This window comes from Theropithecus gelada, chromosome 12 (assembly GCF_003255815.1).
Source record: "Theropithecus gelada isolate Dixy chromosome 12, Tgel_1.0, whole genome shotgun sequence".
In the NCBI taxonomy this organism is placed as follows: domain Eukaryota; kingdom Metazoa; phylum Chordata; class Mammalia; order Primates; family Cercopithecidae; genus Theropithecus; species Theropithecus gelada.
The window spans coordinates 48,208,819-48,226,500 of record NC_037680.1 but is presented as its reverse complement, the minus strand read 5'-3'; the positions used below and the strand labels follow the sequence as shown (position 1 = coordinate 48,226,500).

General features: G+C 40.6%; 1 protein-coding gene and 1 pseudogene across 3 annotated transcripts in view; one reads left to right on the top strand and one right to left on the bottom strand.

Moving 5' to 3' along the window:
- SLC25A12 (solute carrier family 25 member 12) overlaps nucleotides 1-17,682 on the top strand; it is a 115,834-nt gene that overhangs the window by 52,157 nt on the left and 45,995 nt on the right. For both annotated transcript variants that reach the window (XM_025404089.1, XM_025404088.1), the window contains 3 exons: nucleotides 6,954-7,100; nucleotides 9,336-9,474; nucleotides 10,113-10,206. In XM_025404089.1, coding sequence (XP_025259874.1) covers nucleotides 6,954-7,100; nucleotides 9,336-9,474; nucleotides 10,113-10,206 — 380 coding nt within the window. The remainder of the gene's footprint in view (nucleotides 1-6,953; nucleotides 7,101-9,335; nucleotides 9,475-10,112; nucleotides 10,207-17,682) is intronic.
- Nucleotides 15,333-16,996, bottom strand: LOC112635947 (annotated as a pseudogene). The gene has a single exon (XR_003122108.1). The product of XR_003122108.1 is annotated as a heterogeneous nuclear ribonucleoprotein A1-like (transcript).

Genomic DNA, 17,682 nt, shown 5'->3' with positions numbered 1-17,682 from the left:
TGTGCTGGCAGGCACCTGTAGTCCCAGCTACTCGGGAGGCTGAGGCAGGAGAATGGCATGAACCTGGGAGGTGGAGCTTGCAGTGAGCTGAGACTGCACCACTGCATTCCAGCCTTGGTAACAGAGCGAGACTCCGTCTCAAAAAAAAAAAAAAAACAAAAAAGCTAGTTCTTTCACCTCTCTCCTCTCCCTGTCTATCACAGGCTTGGACTTCTGTCCCCTTTCCCCCTAATATAATTATGTCATGATTCTGCTTAGATCAGTAATCCTATGAGTTATTAGAATTTTGTAAATACTATTGGTGGCTGAAGTTATTACTATTATGTATTTTTTTGAGATAGTCTGACTCTGTCACCCAGGCTGGAGTGCAGTGGTGTGATCCTGGCTCACTGTAACCTCCAACTCTTGATTCAAGCAATTCTCATGTCTCAGCCACTCGAGTAGCTGGTATTACAGGAGTGTGCCACCACGCCTGGCTAATTTTTATATTTTTGGTAGAGATGGGGTTTTGCCATGTTGGCCAGGCTGGTCTTGAACTCCTGGCCTCAAGTAATCTGCTCACCTTGACCTCCCAAAGTGCTGGGATTACAAGTGTGAACCACCGCAACTGGCTTAATGTTATTGTTCTTGGAGTTTCTAGTTTTCATTTGTTTAGTTTTCTGTGTACTAATACTAAGTCATTCTCAAACCTTGGCCCTATTATTAAGATCTCTTTTTAATGCGTTTAAAACACATTAGGTATTCTATTAATTTCATCTTTTTGGAGCTCTCCAGGAGCTTTCTTTCTTTTTTAAAAAAATATGAGGTAAAATTTGCATAAAATTAATCAATTAAAAGTGTACAATTTAGGCCAGGTGTGGTAGCTCACGCCTGTAATCCCAGCACTTGGGAGGCTGAGGCGGGCAGATCACTTGAGATCAGGACTTTAAGACCAGCCTGGCCAACATGGCGAAACCTTGTCTCCACTAAAAATACAAAAATTAGCCAGGCGAGGTGGCAAGTGCCGTAATCCCAGCTACTGGAGAGGCTGAGGCAGGAGAATTGCTTGAACCCAGGAAGTGGAGGTTGCAGTGAGCTGAGATTGCACCCCTGTACTCCAGCCTGGGTGACAGAGGGAGACTCCATCTACAAAATATTAAAAATAAAATAAAAGTGCACAATTTAATGCATTTAGTACCTTCGCAGTATCTTGTATCTAATTCTAAAACATTTTTATCATCCCAAAAAGAAACCTCGTCCATTAAGCAGTCACTTTCTATTTCTGCTTTCACCCAAGCTCTGGCAACTTTCAGCCTACTTTCTGTCTCTATGGATTTACCTATTGTGGGTATTTAATATAAATGGAATTGTACAATATGAACTTTTTTTTTTTTTTTTTTTTTTTTTTTACTGAGACAGAGTTTCGCTCTTGTTGTCCAGGCTGCTGTGCAATGGCGTGATCTCAGCTTACTGCAACCTCTGCCTCCCGTGTTCAAACAATTCTCCTGCCTCAGCCTCCTGAGTAGCTGGGATTACAGGCGTACGCCACTATGCCTGGCTAATTTTTTATATTTTTAGTAGAGACAGTGTTTCACCATGCTGGCCAGGCTAGTCTCGAACTCCTGACCTCAGGTGATCCACCCACCTCAGCATCCCAAAGTGCTGGCATTACAGGTGTGAGCCACCATGCCTGGCCAAACAATATGAACTTTTGCATTGTTTTTTTTTTCCACTTAGCATAATGTTTTTAAGAATTAACTATGTCATAGCGTATATCAGTGCTTTATTCCTTTTTTGGGGCTGAATACTATTTCATTGTATAATATAGTACAAATGTACTGTATTTTGTCTATCTGTTCATCAGCTGATGGACCTTTGGGTTGTTCCCACCTTATGGTTATCGTGAATAGTGCTGCTGTGAACATATGTATACAAATATTTGTTTGAATACTTGTTTTCAGTTCTTTCGGCCATATACGTAGGAGTGGAATTTTTGGGTCATATGGTAATTCTGTTTAACTTTTTGAGGAACCACCTGACTGTTTTCCACAGCACTTGCACCATTTTCGAATTGCTTCCTGACCTACTTCAGGGCCAGAAGCCAGACTGTGTAAGCTTGCTGCATGGGAGTACTTCTGTGATCGCCCTTCACTTTTATCTTGGAGAATCCATTTGCCGTTCTGTTATGTTGAACCTCCTGTTTGCTGCATGTTGTCTCTCCTTTTATGGTGGTTTACTTATTTATAGTAGAATACTTCCTGCAGTGGCTTCCTGAGGAAAGTAGAATAAAATATTTTTGAGACTTTTCATATGTAAAAACCTCTTATTCTGGCTGAGGGCAGTGACTCACACCTGTAATCCTAGCACTTTGGGAGGCCAAGGTGGGCAGATTGCGTGAGCCCAGGAGTTCAAGACCAGCCTGGGCAACATGGCAAAATGCCATCTTTACAAAAAATACAAAAATAAGCCAGGTGTGGTGGCACATGACTATAGTTCTAGCTACTCAGGAGGTGAGGTGGGAGGATCGCTGCAGGGAGGTAGAGGCTGCAGTGAGCCATGATCCCACCACTGCACTCCAGCCTGGGCGACAGAGTGAGCCCTGTCTCAAAAAACAAACAGTCCGGGTGTTTTGGCTCATGCCTATAATCCCAGCACTTTGGGAGGCCGAGGCGGGCTGATCACTTGAGGTCAGGAGTTCAAGATCAGCCTGGCCAACTTGGTGAAACCCTGTCGCTACTAAAAGTGCAAAAATTAGCCAGGTGTAGTGGCAGGTGCCTGTAATCCCAGCTACTCGGGAGGCTGAGGCAGGAGAATCTCTTGAGCCTGGGAGGCAGAAGTTGCAGTAAGCCAAGGACAGGCCACTGCACTCCAGCCTGGGCGATAGAGCGAGACTCCATCTCAAAACAAACAAACAAACAAACAAACATATCCCTCTCGTTCCACCATTACACTAAGATAGTTTGGCTGGTTACTGAATTCTAGTAAGAGTTTATTTTCCTTGTAATTTTGAAAGCATTGCTCTTTTGTTTTCTAGTTTCCAGTGTTGCCACAGTGCCATTCTCATTCTTGATTTAGTCTTGAAACTTTTTCCAACCCCACTCTGGAGTGTTTTAATATTTTTTTTCTTTTCGTTGGTGTTTATGAAATTTCATGGTGGTATTCCTTGGTGTGAGTTTATTTTTATTCATTAGTCTGGGCTTTTCATTCATTGGGCTTTTCTAATCTGGAAACTTATGTCCTTCAATTCTTGAAAATTTTATTATTTTTCTTATTGTATTTTCTTAGTTTCTAAGACTATTAAATGTTACATTTATGACCTTTTAGTTTTCTTTTCTCTCCTATTTTCCTTCTGAGCCTTCTATTTTGTATTTCTGCTGTATTTCTAATTTTCAGGAGCTCATTTTGGTTTTTCTGAATATTCCTTTTAAAAAATAGCATACTGTTCTTGTTTCATGGATGTACAGGTTTCTTTGTTGTTGTTTTTTTAAAGCTTTCTTCTTGCATAGTGTCTGCTTTCTCCACATTTTTTTTTTTTTTTTTTTTTTTTGAGTCAGGGTCTTGCCCTGTCCCCCAGGCTAGAGTGCAGTGACAGGATCAGAGCTCACTGTAGCCTTGACTTTCCCAGGTTCCAGCGATCCTCTCACCTCAGCCTCTTGAATAGCTGGGACTCCAGGCGTGTGCCACCATGCCCACCTAATTTTTTGTATTTTTTGTAGAGATGGGGTTTTGCCAGGTTGCCTAGGCTAGGTCTTTTATTTCGGATTAGGGAATCAGGGAAAAATTATCTGGTCTCCAATCTGGAATATTAGATCTGGCTTTTGATGTTTTGGTTGCTGAGTAATAAGTAGTTGGAGGTCTCAATGTTCAATTTTGCAGAAGGACTTTCAGTTTATTACCTTTTTTCACTGTAGTATTCTCCCTCTCAACTGTCTGTAGTCTATGCTGGTTCAGAGATCCTCTGTTAAACTCCTCAGACAGTAGACCTCTAGTCTTCTGCCAAGGTTGGGAAAGGGTGGAGGCCTTATTTGGAGTAAGGCAGGTAACTAACTGCTTCTTAGACTTCCATCTAAGCCCCTTGTTTTCAGCTCCACCTTCACCCTCACTTCCAGAGGTACCAATGCAGCTAATAACTGAATCTTTTGGGGGTCCTATCATGTACATTGGTTTCCTTTTTGGCTTTTTCTGCTTAGTTTTTTTGAGTCTATTAAGTCGGTTGTCATTTGCTTTTCTGCTTTCTGATCTTAAAAATATAGTTGCTATTTTCTTTTCTGTTGTCTTTGTCCTTGCATTTCTGTTTTATTTTGTTTTGTTCTTTTATTGTTATTTAAGTGAAGAGTGGCGTTTTGGAAGACAGTGAAGTTAAAGGTACAAGTTCAGTCTCATCCAAAGTCACATTGTTTCTGAAGTTCTGCTAATTTTCATCTCATAATTAGATGAAATGCATTTTCAAGGGCATGGGATCTTTCCTTCAGCATAACTGCCTTTCTTTATCTTCCCTTTAATTCTCCTATCCACCCACCCACCTACCTACCTACCTGCCTTTTTAACCCAGGATTTATTTATTTTACCTTTTTTAAGCCCACAGTATTGTTTTTCTTCATAGGACGATCACAGATTTGAAACTGTGGGCTTTAGGTGTGGGTATTTGGAGATGCCAGTGCTTGTTCTAACACTTTCCCTGTTAGTGCTTATCTAACTCACCTTATAAAATTCTCAAACTTGAAAAGTTGAAAATATATGCATTTGAGAGCTGACTTTTTTAAAAAAGGAAATGTCTGCCTGACTAGTGTTTAAGATTCTTCCGAAGATTACTTTCTCTCTCTTTCTCTCACTGTTTTCCTTGCATTTACAGAGGCTATTTTACAATATCTATTATACCCTGATGTTTTAATTATACTGTGTAAACTGAGAGCCGCATGTATGTAACTCCTTTTTTTCTGTGTTTAACTTCTCATTTTTAAGTCATTTTGTTTTTTGAAACCTTTTTATTTTGGAAGACTTCAAGTATACTCAAAAGCAGAGAGAATAGTGTAATGAACGTCCTGCACCTATAACCAGCTTCAATAATTACCACTTCTTGGCCAATCTTTTTTATGTATACCCTTCACCCTGCCTCCTGCAGGATCATTTGGAAGCCAGATGCACATACTCTATGATTTTTTCATGTGTGATCCTTCAAATATGTATCTTTAAAAGATAAATAAGAGTCCTTTAACTATTGACCTTTTAGAAAACAGACAATCTATTCTACTAACACTACTCCTTCAGTGAGCGTTCTGCTTCATCTTGAAGGTAAAGGTCCATATCTTCTTTAGTACTGAGTGTTATTCATAAGGCTAAATTGTACCCATGGCTACCATTTGATATTTCTGGGAGATTAAGACATATAGGGAAGAAAAAGACATAAGAAAGAGATGGAAAGAAGGTAGAAGGAAAGAAAAAGGTATATAAGACAGGGAGTGAACCTGTGTCTGCTTTTGATGCTCTTTAGGAATGTCTTTGCCATGGGGACCATTTTCAATCCATCTAATGATGTAGATGTATACACTTTATTTGAAGTGTGAAGTGGTTGGAGCTGAGGTCATGGGAAAATGGAGTGAGTTATCACAAGTCCGTAGGAAATATAATTAAATAAAAATGGTGAGACTTCTATAAAAAACATTTTTGAAGTCAGGAAAAGGTAAAGCAACATTAATTTGTAGTCTTTGATAAGTAAATGTGAATGAAAATTATGTAATCTTATCTTTAAATAATATGTATATACTTAGATATGACTATTATTTCCAGAGTTGCAAAGAGTATGACGGTGGCATCCAATAGCAACACCATTATTATGTTTGCTAACAAGTTTTTTGGATTTAGTCATGGATCCCCACAACAGAAATGCTCTGATTTTGACTTTTGTATAGTATACAGGAGATTACTGGCACATTTTGTTGTTTTTGTGGATATCACTTATTACAAAGTTTGGTTGCCCAATAGTTTAAAAGTTCAGAGATATTCTGGACTGTCTTACAGTTTATGAGTAACGGTGCCCAGAGCCAGTGATAGCTCAGCACTACTTTTGCAGTTTGTTATTCCTGACTTTCATTTTAGAATGACTGAGTATTGCACTTACCAGTTGGTAGAGTTTCTCACTGAGTTTATTTGAAAAATTTGTTTGAAAAAATGGTCTCTAATTCATTTATAGAATGAGAGAGAGAGAGAGAGAGACTTTGATTGCAACATTTAAAATTGAAAAACTGAAAATGAACCTAAACTCTTTTTTTTTTTTTTTTTTTTTTTGAGACGGAGTCTCGCTCTGTAGCCCAGGCTGGAGTGCAGTGGCCGGATCTCAGCTCACTGCAAGCTCCGCCTCCCGGGTTCACGCCATTCTCCTGCCTCAGCCTCCCGAGTAGCTGGGACTACAGGCGCCCGCCACTTCGCCCGGCTAGTTTTTTGTATTTCTTAGTAGAGACGGGGTTTCACCGTGTTAGCCAGGATGGTCTCGATCTCCTGACCTCGTGATCCGCCCGTCTTGGCCTCCCAAAGTGCTGGGATTACAGGCTTGAGCCACCGCGCCCGGCCGAACCTAAACTCTTAATTCATGAAGTACTCTTTGATGACAGGTAAGCCTTCAAGCAGGAGAGATAAATTATTGTATATTTTAAAGGCTGAAATGAAGCACCGAAAACATTATTCTCTGTTTTCAGTAATGAAAACTTGTCAAGTAAAATCTAAGGGTTATTTTTTCCTACCTTTCCTTTATTGATATGCTCTCATTCATTCTTTTTCCTGAGGAGTAGTATATAGTACATTTTTAAGAAAGCACATACTTTTACAAAGAAATTAAAAGCTTTGTTGTAAATTCAGATCTGTGCATTGTTTTGTAGTAAGTAGATGTGTGGGAAGGATATCTGTCCTTCCTTCCTTTCCAGACCATGTACTTGGAATGTTTTAACCAGCTTAATGCCCTGTTTCTAATTTCCTCACAGGAGCTACAGTTGGAACACGCAAGACAAGCCTTTGCACTGAAAGACAAAAGCAAAAGTGGCATGATTTCTGGTCTGGATTTCAGTGACATCATGGTTACCATTAGATCTCACATGCTTACTCCTTTTGTGGAGGAGAACTTAGTTTCAGTAAGTAAAAAGCAAGTTCTTTAACTTTCTATTTCCTCAAACCTTTTGATCCATTGAGTCCTGGATTGCCTCCAGGGACTCATATGACTCTCAACTATTCAGATTTCATGCTTGGTTGTTAGAAAGTAAACAAGTGTGTGTGTATGTGTGTATGTGTGTATGTGTGTGTGTGTGTGTAAGGGAGGTAGAGGTGACGGTGAGTTATCTTTTCCCAGATCATAGCTTTTTTCAGAGCCACCATCTTGCTCTCATGTATTTCCAAATTGTTTATTTCCATTTACAGAGTCCAGTTCAAGGGAAACAAGAGTTTATAGACAAGGGTGAGCAATTACTTTTTCCAGTGGGCAGTAACTCTCCCAGACACTACTGCCTTCATCTTGGCCTCTTTCCACACCACCAGGCTCCCAAGATCTTGCTACAAAGATGGCTCCTTCCTTTGTTGCCTTCAGGGTGCTATCTGCCAGAGGGATCGTCACTGGCTTCTGCACTGTTCTAATAACCATACCCATGGCAGAAGGTATTGAGGAAGTATGTGGCCATCAGCCTCTGTGGCTCACTACTGCTCTCTCTGCCCCTTCACCTGTGCATTCAGTCTGTATGCACCAGACATAGTTTTTTGTTCTGTCAAACTGCTAATCTCTATAAAGTAATCATCTGGACCAATAGCAAACTCATGTCATCCACTTCCTCACATAGAGTGGTGAAACTTTCCTCGCTTACCCGTTTTCTTGTCCATGCATTGTACTTACGTGTAAGTTTTTGATTACTGCTTGTTTTGAATGGAGGGAAGCCAATGAGTGCCTTTGTTGTTTCAGCTGAAGATCATTATCCCTGATTTAGACTGGGGTAGAAAGATCAACTTCTGTTCTTTTTCTTCAGTGAATCTGAACATGGAGCATGTCACTTTCTCCTACACGTTTCACCTCCTTGACACCATCCCCCACTCCCCTGCCCTCACCTCATACCCCAACCAAAAAAATGAAAGAAGGAAGGAAAGAAAGGGATAAAGGGAGAGAGAAAGAGAGAAAGGAGGGAAGGAGGGAAGAGGGGGGAGGGAAGGAGGGAGAAGGAAGAGAACCCTAGAGGGAGGGACTCAGTACCTTAGTGGGAAGGGACTCATTTAGTCTCTTCCAACTAGGTTAGATAGACCTACTATAATAGCCTCAGTTTACCAAAAGCCAATTCTAATCCTCAGAGGAATATATGAAATAATTTGAGTCCAACTTTTGGGTTGCTGATATCCAAATTCAGGCTAACACAAATATAAACTGTATTTAGATTAAGGCATGTGTGTGGGGGTGGTGGGGTGGGATATATTTGCTCATCATTACCTACACTATTTGTATTAGACCTTTATGATTAAAGTTGTCACATTGGTATTTACATAAGCATTTCTTTGCATTTTTAAAGGAGAATGTTTTCAATCATATGGGTTCCTCTGGCTTGTGACTTGGGAATGAAGCTTTTGCAAACTATGCAAGATATTCTCTTCTGAGTTTATGTCCAAGTGGTAGGCAGAGAACAAATTACCTCTTCATCCTGCAGAGGTAATGAAGACTACGTTGCCACCCATCTCATGCATGAGAGAGCCTCTTTTGCAGTATTCCATTGAAGACATAACTCAACAGTGAATAAATTCTCTCCAGATTTTCTACATTTTTTGGAGTTTTTGATAATTGGACCCTTCATGATCCAAATTTAGAGCTTAGCACAGACTGTTAAGTATTTTAATTATAACAGTGGCCTTAACAATTAGGAAAAGTTGATATAATAAAATTGTCTTAAAATTTAAAGTCTTCAGTTGGGTTTTGTGTATGTGTATGAAGGAAGAAAACAAGGTTAAAACGTGTTCCATAGATTGTGCAGTGATGTTTTGTTTATCCAGGACTAGCAAGAGTTTCACAGTTGAGGGTCTTGAAGATCCTGTTTAAATAACTATTGTTTTGATCTGTGATAATTATATTTGTTGTTTTTGACCTTATAGGTAGATGAACCATGAAGTCCAACTTCCAGATGTTGCTTTCTTCCTTCAGACCTAAATTACATAGGCTTCCCTGAGGGCATGCAATGCACTGTTTCAGTGTGATACTTTCCTTGTATTTATGGACTGGTTGTTAGCATCATTTTAATAATGAAGACTCCTTTGAATCCTCTTTGAGAAAAGTACAGTGTCCATAAACGTTTGTCTTTTTGTTTTTGTTTGTTTTTTAAACTTTTTGTGTTGTCATTTTCTAGGCAGCTGGAGGAAGTATCTCACACCAGGTTAGCTTCTCCTACTTCAATGCATTTAACTCCTTACTGAATAACATGGAGCTTGTTCGTAAGATATATAGCACTCTAGCTGGCACAAGGAAAGATGTTGAAGTCACAAAGGGTAAGATTTTAAAATATATATAAATAAGAATCTCAGCATTTTCACTTTTCTTCATTGAGGCATGATGTTGATCTAAGCTTACCACTTTAAAGCCAGATCTAGAAAGTATGTTACCATGTATATGTATGCTTTACTTGGGCTCCAAAAATCCAGGTGGATTTAATGTGATACTGAGGTCAGGAATGGAAAAGTGGCTTTGACAGTTTTGAAAAGAACCTTGGCCCAATCTGTCAAACAGGTCAGTGGCACTGTGGCAGCAGGTTGTTTGTACTAGGAAGGAGTTGCCACAGAAGGATGGGCAAGCCTACTCCTTTTGGTCAGTGGTATTAGGATGTTTTGAATGACTGGAGAACACTTACATTTTTCGCATTATAACTCTGGAGACCAAAGTGAATAAGCAAGATAAGAGGAGATTCTAAAGAGATTGTTTTATTCTTGAAGTTAATTTATCTTTTACTAGCCTTCAGAAATGCGTATTCTTGTATAGTTGAGCTTAAATATTTAAATTCAATTTTAGATTTTAAAAATGATACTAAAATGCCTGTAGCTTTCAGGTTGTATTATAGTTGGTGAAGGTAGAACTTTGTTTTATATTAAGAATCATTCAAGACTTTAACATTTTTCTTCCTCTGTTCCAGAGGAATTTGCCCAGAGTGCCATACGCTATGGACAAGTCACACCACTAGAAATTGATATTCTATATCAGCTTGCAGACTTATATAACGCTTCAGGGTAAGTATTTCAATAATTCTTCACGATACTTATCATAGAGTAGTTGTAAAATGTGAAGCTGTGGTGTCCTTTTAGTTCATTCTAACATGAGTTTATTCCATGTATTTGAATAGTTTATATTCGGAATATAAATTCCAAGAAAGACAAGCAGATGTAACAAAGGAGAAGAAAGAAACACAGGAAGACAGATAGAAGTAGAAGAAGATGGAGGGAGGGAAAAGGAGAGAGAGAACAAGGGAGAGAAGAAAGGAAGGGAAGGAAAGGGGAGGGAAAAGGAGGCAGGAGTGAGGTGAAATAAGGGAGTAAGGGGTTGAGGTGCATGAGAGAGGGAAATGGGAGAAGAAAGAAATCTGACAGAGAAGAGAAGGGAAGTGAGAAGAAGAAAGGGAGGGAAAAAGATTAATTTAATCTGGGCTCTCTGAAGGTGTTACTAATTTCAAGAGATTTGTGGAAATTTGCCCAAATTTTTAACTTTATAAAATAGACTAAGATACATGGAAGAATCTTGTAATCTTTTTGGTTCACCGTAAATGATCCTTCACTAAACAGTATGTGCCATTTTGCATTAGAGAGTATCATTTTCTTTCTTTTTTTCTCTCTTTTTTTTGAGATGGAGTCTCTCTCTGTCACCCAGGCTGAAGTGCAGTGGCACGATCTCGGCTCACTGCAGCCTCTGCTTCCCGGGTTCAAGCGATTCTCCTGCCTCAGCCTCCTGGGTAGCTGGGATTACAGGTGCATGCCACCACACCCAGCTAATTTTTGTATTTTTAGTGGAGATAGCATTTCACCATGTTTGTCAGGCTGGTCTCGAACTCCTGACCTCCTGATTCTCCCACCTCAGCCTCCCAGAGTGCTGAGATTACAGGCATGAGCCACTGCGCCTGGCCGAGAGTATCGTTTTCTTGAGATATGCCTGTGACATTGTCATCAGAGTTACCATCATAGACAAGCTCAGATGTTTTATGCCTTTACTTTATAAACATAAAAGAACAAAGCACACGCAAATCCAAAAGAAAAACCCTTGTCTATGGGCATCCAGAAGGATCTGTGGGAAATGGGACTTATGGCTGTTTTTGTTTTGTTTTGTTTTTGAGACGGAGTCTCGCTCTATTGCCGAGGCCGGAGTGCAGTGGTGTGATCTTGGCTCACCACAACCTCTGCCTCCCGGAATCAAGCTATTCTCCTGCCTCAGCCTCCCGAGTAGCTGGAACTACAGGCGTGTGCCACCATGCCCAGCTAATGTTTGTATTTTTAGTAGAGATAGGGTTTTACCATCCTGGCCAGGCTGGTTTTAAACTCCTGACCTCATGATCCCGCCTCCTTGGCCTCCCAAACTGCTGGGATTATAGGCGTGAGCCACTGAGCCCAGCCAGCAACTTACAGTCTATTAAGAGACACGATTTTTAAAAGTCACCTCTAGTAGTTCTTTTAGTATGATAATATCTGAAAAATGAGTGTTAACCCTACAACTGAATACTAATAGAAGCTGGGTCTTCATAGGTGATTTGTTGCTTTCAGGCTTTCTAATGAGTTGTGGGACTGGAGATGATACTAAGTATCAACCAGTCTTTGGTGAGTGACATGTAATACCAGGCAACATCTCATTCATCTGTAAAAAAAAAAAAAAATATATATATATATATATATATATTTTTTTTTTTTTTTGGGATGGAGTTTCACTCTTGTTGCCCAGGCTGGAGTACAATGGCGTAGTCTCAGCTCACTGCAACCTCTGCCTTCTGGGTTCAAGCAATTCTTCTGCCTCAGCCTCCTGAGTAGCTGGGATTACAGGCACCCGCTACCACACCCAGCTAACGTTTGTATTTTTAGTAGAGAGGGGATTTCACAATGTTGGCCAGGCTGGTCTCAAACTCCTGACCTCAGATGATCTACCCGCCTCAGTCTCCCAAACTGTTGGGATTACAGGCGTGAGCCACTACGCCCAGCCTGTAATTCGTATTTTTAAACAAAGGTTTTGATCTTCCTTCATGATGACACATTTCAAAAAGTAGTTCTCAAAACTGGATGTAAAGTGACCTTATAGCTAGTTCATGGAATTTAAGGTTTTGGGAAACAGTAGTGCATTCACATTGTTACCAGTAGGGAGTCTTGACTATGAGTTGTTCATGTTCTTGGCATGTTGAACAAGGAAATGGACAAAACCCACAAAACAACAGAAGACAAAAGTATAGATTTATTGAAATGAAAGTACACTCCACAGAGTGGGAGTGAGCTGGAGCAAGCAGCTCAAGAGCCCTGGTTGCAAATCTTCTGGGGTTTAAGTACCCTTTAGAGGTTTCCTGTTGGTTACACCCTATGTAAATGAAGACTTGGCCCGTGACCAATCAGAGGCTGAAGTAAAGTTACCTATGGAAATGAAGACTTGGCCCATGACCAATTGGAGGCTGAACTGAAGTCTCAGCCTGCAACCAATCAGAGGCTGAAGTGAAGTTACAACCTGTACAAATAGAGGCTTGGCTTGTCTGACTGAAGTGAAGGCTCCTTGTGTCCAAACCCTTCCTGTGTTTCTTTCTTCTCCTCTGTTGTATCTGCTTGTCTTTTTTTCTTGGAATTTATATCCTAAACTATTCAAATAAACTGTTCTTCTGCCTCATCTCCCCCTGAGAGACGTGATCCTCATAAATCTTTATGGGAGGCAGAAGGACCAATTGTCTTTCTTCTATAACTACTTCATGCTGATTGGGGCACAGTCCCTACCTATTGGGGACCATGGAACTCTAGCACTGCTCTGTCTAGTGGAGATAGGGTTACTTCTTGATGGCCGGGGTGGGCGTCATCATCTGGAACTGGCTGGAAGCCCTGCTGCATGATCATTTGACGCTTAATCATCTCTAGGTGAGAAGAAATAATCTGGTAAAAAGATTTAACAAACATGGTCCAAAAAGTCAATGCAAGTATAATTATTAACAATGGGCTGGCTAAGGGAAGGAGCCATGAAGCCCAGCTTAGTGCCCTTGACCAGGAGCCCTATGATGTGGACAGCTGTTGTTATATTTTAGAAGTCCTGTCAGCTAATTTTCGAGTGGCATCCCTAATTAATCCTGATTGGTTGATATAAAAACAACATTCTTGTAGGAAAAGACATAAGCCACCTTTTTGAGCAGCTGGAGATCCAGTCCCCTTCTATTTTGTAAAGTGACTGCTGCCAAGGAATCTATTTGATTTTGTAAGGTGACGATACTTTGGGCAATGTCTTCCAAGCTGTCTGAAAGATCCTTGGATGAGCATTGGTAATAGGATAGGGAAGTTGGAAACCCGCTAACTCCCATTGCTATTCCTGCAGTTATTCCTAGCCCTACCAAAAGGGGTATGAATTGGATGGCTCATTTGTGCTTGGCAGTTGCAGTTAAAGGTATAATGAGAAACTGGTTATTGGGAGCTATGTTGATTTTGAGGGGGTAAATATACAAGGGTACAGGTTCCAGTCCAGTTGGCTGATAAACATAAGTACAACTAGTTCCACACAGGAAAAAGGATCTTTGTTTTTGAGACAAAAATTGTTGTCTATGGTGAACATATGGGTTAGCTTGTTGTTTTCACTTTCTCAAGTGATTAAAGTCCCTGCTAAGGTGGCCCCGGTTAAAGGCTGGAAAGGACCTTGGGAAGTATCCTGAGTTGCCCCAGCAGAAATTTTCCAGTGGAGGTAGTTACACTTAGTGTCCACCAGCAGTGACTTAGAGGTATTTTCATACTGGGGAATGAAAAGACAACTAGATGTCTCAGGATTAGTATAGTTTTTCCCAAGGGAAAGTGTGAACACAGCTACTGGGCCTATCTTGGCAGTACTTAGACTGTGTATCCTTTAAAGTGTCCTGAACTAGGAATGGTTTCCGTGAAACTATACGGGTTTACCAAATGATGCAGTCTGGGTAACTGCATAGCTTACATGATCATGTGAAGGGTTAATCTCTAGGGTGTAGATTTGAAGCCAATTAGAGCTTCTTTATATGAACATCACACACACAGGAGAATATCTAGCTGTTGTAAGTTTTTCTTTCCCTTTAGTTTTTTTTCTTTTCTTTTCTTTTCTTTTTTTTTTTTAAAAGACAGAGTCTTGCTCTGTCGCCCAGGCTAGAGTACAGTGGCACGATCTCAGCCCACTGCAACCTCCGCCTCCCAGGTTCAAGCGATTCTTGTGCCTCAGCCTCCCAAGTAGCTGGGACTACAGGTGTGTACCACTATGCCTGCCTAATTTTTGTATTTTTAGTAGAGACGGGGTTTCACCATGTTGGCCAGGGTGGTCTCAAACTTTTGACCTCAGATGATCTGCCCACCTTGGCCTTCCAAAGTGCTGGGATTACAGGTGTGAGCTACTGGGCCCAGCCTCTTTCCCACTTTATGAATCATATCACAACTTCCACAGACCGTCTATGACATACTTAGACTTTCTGACTTGTCCTGTCTTTCCCTCTTTCCTAAATAATTAGGCATTCTACTTTAGGACAAGAATTTGCCATACAAGATTCTTTCTCATATAAAATTTCTTTTCTTCATAACCTTCCTTACCATAAATACATCTTCATAGCTATAACTTTCTTTATATCTCTCTTTCCTACTAATTTCTGAAGCCCCCAAAAGTCAAAAAGGTCAGGTAATGTGATGAAAAACTGAGCAGAGCCTTAGATTTTGAGAGGGACCTGTCTGCCTACATTTCTTGGGATTCCATGAGGAAAACAGGGGTTTCTCCTAAAATGAGGTCTGTGGCACCTTCTGTTTTTCCCAAGGAGTCCCAGGCTGTCAGAAATTACCTTAGGTCCTTTTATGGGCATCAAGAGTGGCAAGAAGATAGACTGGGGAAATAGTCCAGTCAACTGAGAAGCAAAACTTCATTGTAAAGATGGATAAACTGAGGCACGGTGCAGTTTAAAAATTCACATTCACATAGAGCTAGGCTCCGCAACTTACTGCTCAGTCACTGATACACTTGTATGGTAGCTCATGGTGTACTTCACCAACAGTTTTCCTGCCCCCTCAGAGCTTACAACCTGGGTTTCATTTCCTGCTCTACAGCTATACAATTTAACAATTTTCCTCTCAATGTGTTGGATTCTAATCCTATATATCTCAAATTTTATTAATATTACTGAATTTTTTTTTCATTCAAGAGAATTGAATTGTTTATTGATTACACATGATAATGGATGATACACAAGCTTCATTCCCATCTATAATTTTATCTGGCACCATTATTCAATTTAGATATATTGCATAGGATGTGCCAACAATCACTTTTATAACCAATAATTCCATGATTTTGCTTGGGTAATCCCTTTTAATGGTGAACTTCAGGTTACAACAGTAACTATCAGTTCAATTACACCAAGGTTTCCGAAGACAATGGTTTCTCCACCCAAGCAGGTTGTATATAAATTCCAAATAGAACCTGGCATCACCCTGAAGGAATTCTAACTTCACACTGTTGGGGAAATTTACCAAGATGTCTTCAGAGTAGACTAACTTTACACAGAACATTAAAAAAAAGACATTTATTCAGCATCACGATCAGACTATTGCATTTAGCAATCAACAGCATGGGTGCAAAAAAAAAAATAAATCTACATTAAAACCCTTTGTTGGAATGCTTTACACTTTCCACAGAACAGAAACTAAAATAACCTGTTATACAATTAGTCACAAATACAGTCCTCAAGTTTTTTGCCCATACACATCAGTATTTGTCTAAAACATGTCTTCTTTGTAGCAGCTAGGCCCTGCCACCACTGTGCTTGGCTGAGTTCACAAATCTGTTGTAACCTGTAGCTTCCCCGTCACTTCTCTGGCTCTCCTCTCCTGCTAAGCTTTGTTTCCTAATTAAAATCTTCTGCCACTGCCATAGCTACTGCTGCTGCTGGAACTGCCATAGCCACCTTGGTTTCGTGGTTTTGCAAAGTATTGGCCTCCACTGCCATAGGGGCCAGAGCTTCTGCCTCCAAACTTTCCTTCCTTCATAGGTCCAAAATTTGAAGACTGATTGTCGTAATTGCCAAAATCATTGTAGCTTCCACCACCTCCAAAATTGCTTCCATCATTACCAAATCCACTATAGTCATCCCCACTGCCACCATATCCACCACCACCACGGCTGCCACCAAAACCACCACGACCACTGAAGTTTCCTGCACGACTGAAGTTATTCCCACCGAAACCACCTCCACGACCACCACCAAAGTTTCCAGAACCACTTCGACCTCTTTGGCTGGATGAAGCACTAGCCATCTCTTGCTTTGACAGGGCTTTCCTAACGTCACAGTTGTGGCCATTCACAGTATGGTATTTCTGAATGACAGTCTTATCCACGGAGTCATGGTCGTCAAAAGTTACAAAGGCAAAGCCCCTTTTCTTGCTACTGCCTCAGTCAGTCATGATTTCAATCACTTCAATTTTCCCATACTGTTCAAAATAATCTCTTAGATGATGTTCTTCAGTGTCTTCTTTAATGCCACCAACAAATATCTTTTTCAGTTAAGTGGGGACCTGGTCTTTGAGAATCTTCTCTTGAGACAACTCTCTTTGGTTCTAAAACTCCTCCATCCACCTTATGTGGTCTTGCATTCGTGGCTGCATCCACCTCCTCCACAGTGGCATATGTGACAAACCCAAAGCCCCTGGAACGCTTGGTGTTTGGATCTCTCATTACCACACAGTCCGTGAGCATTCCCCATTGCTCAAAATGGCTCCTCAGGCTCTCATCGGTTGTTTCAAAGCTCAACCCTCCAATGAAGAGCTTCCTCAGCTGTTCGGGCTCTTTAGGAGACTCTGACTTAGACATGACAGCAGGGAGAAAAGAGACTTTAATGATGCTTCTTCGGCAGCGTCCACGGGCAGAAAGGAGCAAGCTGACGAACGTATCAATATTACTGAATCTTAAAGGGAGCCATGATGTCTTTAATCCTCAGAAACATTAACCTGGCCAGATGTGGCTGCTCACACCTGTAATCCCAGCACTTTAGGAGGCCAAGGTGGGCGGATCACAAGGTCAGGAGTTCGAGACCGGTGTGGCCAACATAGTGAAACCCTGTCTCTACTGAAAATACAAAAAATTAGCCTGGTGTGGTGTGCGCATGTAATCCCAGTTACTCTGGAGGCTGAGGCAGGAGAATCACTTGAACCTGGGAGGTGGAGGTTGCAGTGAGCTGAGATTGCACCATTGCACTCCAACCCGAGCAACAGTGTGAGACTCCATCTCAAGATAAATCAATCAATCAGTCAACCAACCTGTAAACAAAGGAATACATGAGGTTAAACAGTATTCAAATTTCCATATGCTTTAAAACATTGAGAGAGTATATTGAGAAACACACCTAAGAAACTGCAAAAAATCTACTGTTAAAAAAATTTAGAGAATATTTCTTCAAAATAAGCTATCTAGTGGTATTTATACATATTCTTACATATATCACCTGTGTTTTACATGCTTGTAACATTAAACATAATTGAAAACTGTCAAGATTATAG